Consider the following 8,628-nt stretch of genomic DNA (forward strand, 5'->3'; position numbering starts at 1 on the left):
TTGACATGAACAGCAAAGTTTACAAAATCAGAAAAGGGGTTGTTGACATGAACAGCAAAGTTTACATGTTTGTGTCTATTCGATTTGGTTTCTATTTAAGTGTGGACTTAGCCGTATGTTATAAATTCATTTTAGTTCAATAATTTTGACTCGATAAATCAAATGAACTTTGATGAAATATCGAATAATTGATTTGCCTTTAATTTGATTTTTTATATATTTTTTTGGAAAGGAAAAAGAAAACTGATACAGAAACAAAAAGATATTGGTAAATAGTTGCTACCTTTTTTCAAAGCAACAATCGAAAGGTTTGTATTACTTTGTTTGTATGAGAATTGAGAACCTACCTTCTGTAATTTGCATTCTCTTTTTTCTTTTCCGAATTGAGATTATGTTATATTTAAGCAGCAATTTTAATTTTGTGAAAAAGGCATTTTCTTCCAGATTTTGCTGTCTACTCATATTAAATTCCTCATTCAATTGTTACAAGTTTCGAGGCCCATTAAATTAAAACAGGTAGTCACACAATTAAGTTAATTTTATTTGTCCATCCTCACATGTAGGTAGCTAATTATGCTGGATATATAAGGGATGCCAGCTTGAAAAGTCATTTAACTTGGTAACCAAAATAGAATAATCTTGGAGTTGAGGAAAAGAATGATCAGTGGGTCCCCAAACATTATTTTCAATGGAGTACTTGTATCTTTAATGTTTTAATACTCGTTTAGACATATAGTAGTAGTACTCGTATGGGAAAAAAAGTAAAATATGTGTATGACTATGACATACATAATTCGTTCAACCATCTGTAATAGATTTATAGAGCAGTGCTAGGTACAATAAGATAATGTGAGAGACGGTCCCTACCGTTATGTGACGTTCTAGATGCATCGATCGATCAACAAGTATATAAATTAATGAATGTTCCGTCTAAATTCACAAAGAATGAAATCGTTTTACTGACCTAAAGTGAATGTATAACGTAACCAAAAAAAACAGCACATTATGAGAAAAAAATAAATAAAAAATAAATAAATATATATATATATATATACCTCTCTCATTCTAATATATCTTTAATAGAGACATTATTATTTTTTACTAAATGACATAGACATATCAAGTACTCCCATCCCTAATTACTTGTCTATTTTGACAAATCAAGAAAGGACAAAATATTTTTATCTATTATACCCTCATTAATTACTTTGAAAAAGTTAAAACTTTTTGAAAATTTACCAATAACAAAAATCTAGGTTGTAACTTGTAACTACTAAAATGTCAAAAAATTATATACACTATTTAAGATATATATACATTACATTTTTTTTTTAGATTATCGATCGTGTGTCCTAACCTCCTAGCTAGCTAAGTGATACATATTAGCTATTACCTATATATGGCAGTTTGAAAACTTTATTTTCTAGCGTAGCGATTAAAATAGAATAATCTTGGAGTTGAGGAAAAGAATCGGTGGGTCCGTAACATCTTTTTCAATGGAGTAAATAACGATTTTACTTTAAAATAATTTTGGAGGGGTGGGGTGTACTCATATTTTTAGAGTAAATTTTTAAAGAAATTTTAGCAGTCACGTGGAAAAGAAAGACAAACATGCCATTTACAGAATTGGTTGATCAATAAGCTCAAATATTAAAACAGATTTATAAAGTACTTCGATATGTATAAGGAGGTTAATGCGAGAGACAATTACTATGATTATTTTTAAATGCATTGATTAATTTATAAATGTGAAATTATAATGATTGAATATATAAGTAATGTTAGTTGAGATTAAATTAATAATAAGTTACATATCTAACCAGGCACATCTCCGACCCCCATCCGTTTCCCTCCCTCCTAACATATAGGAATTGGTACCGTATTATTATTCATCTGTATTATTTTGGTAACGAATTAACGTCAGACTGGAACTTTGGAGGTTACGTAAATGGCCACTTTTGGCATAGTGTCCAAATATGGATGCATGTGTTGTTGTTGTCTTTTTTTTGTTGCATCAATTTACTCACACCTTCTAACTTGTAAGTGGTAAGTTGTAACCAGTACACAACCTCTCTTTATATTCACTGCTACATATGCTATAGTTTATAAATACCCAACGTAGCACCACTCTCCTTCACCTCGCAGAAGCGATAATTGATTAGTAACTAAGAAGATATGGTGAAAGACTACGTGGATCCACCTTCAGCTCTGCTGTTTGATACAGCGGAGCTGAACAACTGGTCTTTTTACAGAGCATTGATTGCTGAATTTGTTGCGACGCTTCTTTTCCTCTACGTTAGCGTGGCTACTGTTATTGGCCACAAGAAGCAAGTTGGTCCCTGCGACGGCGTTGGACTTGTTGGTATTGCATGGGCTTTTGGTGGCATGATTTTTGTTCTTGTCTATTCGACTGCTGGGATTTCTGGTACGTACGTACGTAGTACTACTCATTTTTGTTCTTTAATTTTCTCTCCATTCTATTCGCAACTAATTACGGAGTCAGGATTTGAACTTTAAACACTTTATATAAACAAAGATTTTATGAATGAAATGTACGTGGTATAGGTGGGCATATAAACCCAGCAGTGACGTTTGGGTTATTACTAGCAAGGAAGGTGTCATTACTAAGAGCGGTGGCGTATATGGTGGCGCAATGCTTAGGAGCCATTTGCGGCGTTGGTTTAGTGAAAGGTGTGATGAAGGATGACTATAACACGCATGGTGGCGGTGCTAACACCGTCGCAGTTGGCTACTCAACGGGCGCAGCATTAGGTGCTGAGGTTATTGGCACTTTCCTACTCATGTATACCGTATTCTCTGCCACCGACGCCAAAAGAAAAGCACGTGATTCCCACGTCCCTGTAAGTCTCATCCATAACTATACATGCACAAACTACTCGTCATATCTTTTTACTTCTTTTCCAAAAATAAAGCATACACTACTCAATTTGGAAACATATATATATACACACTTCCCTCTAACATAAATGTTGTATGAGTTTCAAACGCGTATAAACTAATTTACATGTCATTCAAATTATTTCACTTTACCAGGGACGAAGAGTTACCATAGTTAATTAAATTATATACATTGATTTTGTAAAATATCAAGTGTGCGCAAATTCTAGAGAACAAGGCTTAAATCCTAACAGAAACAAAATAACCAGAGTGTTGACGGGTAGAGTTACCTAATAACGGTATGATGGAAGGCACCAAACGCATAAATTGATCTAAATAGCACGATATAAAACAGACATATTTACGCATATCAGCCCTACAATATACATAACTGTTGAAAACTCTGGATGTTACACTAACAAGACATAATTGAAAAAAAAGGAAGAGAGTGTTAAGAGATTGATATGGATCGGGAAACTTATGAAGTTGCAGTAAAAAGAAAAAATGTTCATCGTTTGTGTACCCACAGGTACTAGCACCATTGCCAATTGGATTCTCGGTGTTTATGGTGCACTTGGCCACCATTCCCATCACTGGCACTGGCATCAATCCTGCTAGGAGTTTCGGAGCTGCTGTCATTTACAACGATACCACAGCTTGGAATGACCATGTAAGTACGATAACTACATCAAGCTGCCTATAGCTAGCTAGTCTTTTAAAGCTAATCAATCTCATATATACAATTCCTAATCTGTTTTGCGTATAGTGGATCTTCTGGGTTGGACCCTTTCTGGGAGCATTGGCTGCTGTTATCTATCACCAGCAAATTCTGTGAGGTCACGTTGCCAAAGCTTTTTAACTCCTTCTACAGCAATCCCAGCAACTGAACCACTCTCATTACTAATTACTAATAATAATGCTATCTACTCAGCATAATGGTAGCACTAAAGTAGTAGTCTTGCTGGGCCTTCAATTCCTTTTGTTTTCACTTTATGTGGCTTCTAAAATATCCAGCACAGTTGGGATTTATCAATGTCTTTACATTAATTATTCTTCATTTCTAATTCTTAGTGACTCAGTTAACTAACTATGAGTCCTACGATAAGTATTAAGAAATAAGTCAAGATACAAATTCAAAGATATATCAGTCGGTAATTCAGTATAAAGGCAACAAACCTATTCTACTTTCACGCTGAACAAGTGTTTTATACTTCAAGAGTAAACAACAGTCATATCTTTCCACATGATTAAGATGGAATGAACCTTCTTTGTTCTGTTCTATTACCACTTACCGCAAATGTAAAACTTGTGTTCATGGTCAATGAAGTAGAGAACAGTATCAAAAGGTTGGAGACCTGATTGATGAAGATAGTAACAAACTTCAAGTGAGGTAATGCTAATATCCCTGATCCTAAAATCGAGCACCACTTGCTTTTCAGATACATTTCTTCTTCATAGGGGCAAAAGCAATACAGGGCAAGGGATGAACTCAGCGAGAAGGTTTGCATCTACATGCTTGGAATGGATAGCTTCCATGCTCATAACTACCATATCCAAGTTCATATCATCAGCAATTTCACCAATAATGGCTGTTGGCTTGCTTCCTTCACCTAGCCGCTCTAACAGCTTGAATTCTTGATATCCACCTGTACAAAGGTTTGCGTATTCCAATCAGCATACATACCAAACACATATAAAGTAAGAGTGAGGAACGAGTTCACAGTAGTTAGTATTATGAGAAGTAGCCCAAAGCATATACAACATACAAGCAAACAGAACATGTTTCAACTTTCCTATCTCCATGTACCAGGATGCTGTGCTGCATGATCAAATAACTGCAGACTCACATAACAAAAACTCCGCAGCAGAAAAACGAGATAACCATGTTATAATAAGATTGAAGAATCTCTCATAATGCAAGCCAAATACTGAAAGTTCCCCAAAATTACTCTGTGCTACAGGCTTGCATGCAAAAAGCCAGTTGTTTTGCAAATCTAGTGCACCCGTCCAGGTTGCACTTTTAAATCACAATACATCAACTGGTTCTGCTTTTTAAATACAGGGAAAAAAAGTAAATACACCTTCAGATAAATGCCATCGGATGCTTGCTAGTTGGGTCTCATGCTCTGGGTATGCTTCTTTCTCCTTTTCATCAATAACTGCAAAGACCAGAAAGACCTAGATTCCTTGAAATCAACCACTAAAAGTTTCTGTACGAAGAAAGTCAACTCTGTAGTTTAGTTTTTGAAAGAACCAATAGCACACAACATTGGTGACATACCAACAACAGTTATATCAGCTCCATACTTCTTTGCCATAGCAGCGGCAGTTGCTGCAGCCTGATAATGTACCAAGAATAAGTTACTTTATAAGGTTTATAGAAAGTACATGCCACTTAGAAATCAACTGATCTAGGTGAATTGTGTAGGTATGGCCATTTTTTGTTCGAATTCTACACCGGGGAGGCGCTGCTGGATGCTTCTGATCAATAGAACACGAAGAAGAGGAAATCCAATTATGTATGATGAGCATAAGTCGAGTCACTAAAAAGGTTATGATGAGCACTTTTAGAGTCACTAAAAAGATTATGACGAGAAAATGTTCAAATAAAGAAAGAGGGAGAAAGACAACAATAAAATATAATGCAGTTTGACAAAAGGTACTGAGACAGTGTGCTTAATTTGTTCCACGATTAGCCAATACATGTCTTTTCTCAGAACCACAGTGTTGAGGAACAAAAGGGACCAGCATTTTGTTGAAACCTTTACAATTTACCTATTTAGATTTGGTGGTTATACCATGCAAATAGTTCAAACTGCTGAATTGGTGGTTCTCTCCATATAAGAATGACAATGGAGGCAGTGGGTTTGCCACTGGGAGCTATCTCCGTCACAGAATAACGCCACCAGCACACCCCATTTAATTTTTTTCTGCACTTGCAACCCACTACACCTTGCTCTACAGCTTTCTGTATCATTATGTTAATATGCCTTCTAAGTTTCTAACATTATTTTTTTGTCAATAGCTTTTCCCCGTCTGCTTAACCCACCATGGCCACTATAAAGTTTCAAAAGAACTGTAAATCTCCCCCCTCCCCTGCTGCTTTCCCACCAAGAGTTATGCGAACCTCCACCTCTAAAGTCCCCTCCCCCCCTCTCTCCACCAACAGTCATCCAGAGGTGAGATGTAATTCTGTCTTTGGCTACAGCTAATGAGGAATCAAAACCTGTCACATACACGTAAATGAAGTTCACCAAATAACAGAATTATAGAGGATCTCACAATCTTCCATCAAAGATGTCATACTATCTACTCCAATTATGACACTGGGAAAATGAAATTAATTCTTTTTTAAAAAAAAATATGCACACTAAGAGGCTTAAATAGTTGGAAATCCATAATTCCCATAGAATTAAGTTAAAGGAGGCAAGGGTTGATTTGTTTAAGCACCAATACTAAGAAGGAAAATGTAGAAAAGAAGTAGACCTGTCTTGAACCCTCAGAGAGATAAGGATTCCGGTCTGTAATTGGTAACAGTACATGCTTGAAGTTGGTGAAAGCATCTGCGGCTGCGCTGGCTTCAGATGCTTGAGCCTTAACAGATGCTGGAGAAATTGGCAATAATAAGTTCCCAAGGTCCAAATTTTGAAGGACAGAGAAAATGCTTCCAGAGTGGTATGATTGGATTACCGACTCTTTCATAATCCTCAAAAAAAGTAGACATCAAGTAACAACTAACTACTGAAGATTAGTTTTGTTCTCTATATAGCCAATTTGTTCAATCAAACAGATAGGACACATTCTCTCCCAAGAAATTCTACAAAGCAACAGAAAATCTTTACAAAACTAAAAGTTCCATATATCTCTATAGCTTACAATTTTTTTAAAAAGTCCAGTGGTTCATCGGATAGTATAAAACCATTATTTTTGTTTTGGTTAGGGGGTCCGAGGAGTTGGGACGATACATTGTTTAAACTAGAAAAGCAGATAACTGATCAAAAGAGCTGGGGGGAATCCTTGGGGGGAAATGGGAATCCTAGTAACTGAGTTAGTTGGCTACCTCAACTTTCACCTCGTTGGCGAGGGTACAGTTTCCCACCTTGTAATCCCCTTCCCATTTCCCCAACCCCCATTTTTTCTCAAAAAAAAAACTGTATATAAGAGACCATTTATACCTAACGGCCTAGAAAATTATAGTAGGATGGTGAACTTTAGACTGACGTTAACTGGTCATAGCATATACGCACAATGAAGTTGGGTAAAGGAAACACTTGCTCTTTAACAGGGAATTGCAAGATTTTCAAATCAACAACCACCAGATTTCAATTCTTTCAACTCAATAACTAAATTGAATTAGTAAACGTTATGTAGGAAAAACTTTAGGGAAAAAAACAAATTAGCAATCTACTGAAATACCCAATTTATTCAGTCATAGAGAGAAAAAAGGGATTACCTTTGTGTCGGATTCTCAAATTCTCGGGGAGCCTGCAAGTGTTGAGGTTTGAGGAAGAAAAAGAAGAACTCACCGAAGATGAAAAGGGTCGGGTAAGAATGGAAGTAGCGGTGTGGAAGTTTGAAGTATCAGCCGGGACGGTAAGAAAGCAGTGAGCAAATGCCATGGATGATTAAGATTTCTGGGTATTCGACAAGATGGCTTCCAGAATATACAGGATGATAAGGACTGTATATGATGATTTCGAGTCGGGCCCTATTGCAAAATTTATTGGGAAAATTGTTTTAAAACAAAATTCTAGATAACAAAAGTTTACAAATAGATGCCATTTTAGGATTTTGTTATATTTCTCTAAATTATTTTATCTAACTTTTGGTTTTCTTGGTACTACATCAGTTTCATTTTACTTGTTTCATAAAAAAATAAATAAAATTAGAATTTAAAAAAACAAAATAAGAATGATTACCATTTTCAATCAATTTTTACTATTAAATAATTATATAAAATAATAATAATAATTAAATTTGAAATTCTAAAATATCATTAATAGATTAGTTTAGTAAAACATTTTAATGCTATTCTTTTAAGATATGCCGGATCAATAGTATAGCGCAAAGTAATATAATTTCAATTTTAGACCATCTCCAACCCCACTCTATTTTACTCTCCATTCTCTATATTTGGAGGGTAAAATAGAGAAAGGGCTCTCCAATCACCCTCTAAATTACTCTCTATTCTCCATTTATAGAGAGGTGAATAGTAGTTCTCCAAATTTGGAGAACTACTATTCACCTCTCTATATATATACTACTTTCATCCCGAATTAATAATGTTTCAATTTTTTTAATTTTCGTCACTTGAATATAGTTTGATATCATTATTTTCACTATGAAGAATGCACAAAATTAAAATGATAAGATGAAAATTTTAATTTAAAAAACAATACATGACATAATAATTTAAATACAAGATAACAATACATAACATAATAATTTTATCACAACGATAATTTAGTAATCCGGTAGGTCATTTTTCAGATTTAACAATATTCGGAAAAAAATAATGTATGATCTACATAATTAGTGTAGTTGTGATTGCGGTTGTGCTTGTTGATTTCTTTTTTCAATTATTCGTAGTTGTTCTTGTTGAATGAAAATCTCCGATTTGAACAATCTTTAGCTAGACATAAAATGATTAAGGATAAAAATGTTCATTTTGAACTCCGTAATGCATTAATAGAGCATTTATGAGAGCAATGTAATAATCTTGAAAGTAGA

General features: G+C 34.8%; 2 protein-coding genes across 2 annotated transcripts; one reads left to right on the forward strand and one right to left on the reverse strand.

Annotated features, from left to right (window-relative positions):
* Positions 1-2,175: 2,175 nt before the first annotated feature.
* LOC102601661 (aquaporin PIP2-7-like) lies at positions 2,176-3,931 on the forward strand. The gene is made up of 4 exons (XM_006340883.2): positions 2,176-2,425; positions 2,566-2,861; positions 3,428-3,568; positions 3,665-3,931. Exons 1-4 carry the CDS (start codon positions 2,176-2,178, stop codon positions 3,731-3,733), a joined length of 756 nt encoding a protein of 251 aa, XP_006340945.1. The 3' UTR covers positions 3,734-3,931.
* Positions 3,932-4,018: 87 nt separating this feature from the next.
* On the reverse strand, positions 4,019-7,649 carry LOC102601883 (uncharacterized). The gene is made up of 5 exons (XM_006340711.2): positions 7,352-7,649; positions 6,385-6,503; positions 5,180-5,237; positions 4,980-5,057; positions 4,019-4,544 (listed from the first exon to the last, which is right to left on the reverse strand). The coding sequence occupies exons 1-5, from the start codon at positions 7,515-7,517 to the stop codon at positions 4,351-4,353; spliced, it is 615 nt and encodes a 204-aa protein (XP_006340773.1). The 5' UTR covers positions 7,518-7,649; the 3' UTR covers positions 4,019-4,350.
* Between the last annotated feature and the right edge of the window lie 979 nt (positions 7,650-8,628).

This window comes from Solanum tuberosum, unplaced genomic scaffold, assembly GCF_000226075.1.
Source record: "Solanum tuberosum cultivar DM 1-3 516 R44 unplaced genomic scaffold, SolTub_3.0 scf00020, whole genome shotgun sequence".
NCBI lineage: Eukaryota > Viridiplantae > Streptophyta > Magnoliopsida > Solanales > Solanaceae > Solanum > Solanum tuberosum.

Excerpts from the sequence above, each read along its gene's own strand:
- LOC102601661 (XM_006340883.2), top strand. The coding sequence starts at position 2,176 with ATGGTGAAAGACTACGTGGATCCACCTTCAGCTCTGCTGTTTGATACA. Across the intron at positions 2,862-3,427 it reads CACGTGATTCCCACGTCCCT|GTACTAGCACCATTGCCAAT; the intron begins GTAAGTCTCATC and ends GTGTACCCACAG. Across the intron at positions 3,569-3,664 it reads CCACAGCTTGGAATGACCAT|TGGATCTTCTGGGTTGGACC; the intron begins GTAAGTACGATA and ends TTTTGCGTATAG.
- LOC102601883 (XM_006340711.2), bottom strand. The coding sequence starts at position 7,517 with ATGGCATTTGCTCACTGCTTTCTTACCGTCCCGGCTGATACTTCAAAC. Across the intron at positions 5,238-6,384 it reads TCTCTGAGGGTTCAAGACAG|GCTGCAGCAACTGCCGCTGC; the intron begins GTCTACTTCTTT and ends GTACATTATCAG. Across the intron at positions 5,058-5,179 it reads AGCTGATATAACTGTTGTTG|TTATTGATGAAAAGGAGAAA; the intron begins GTATGTCACCAA and ends TGGTCTTTGCAG.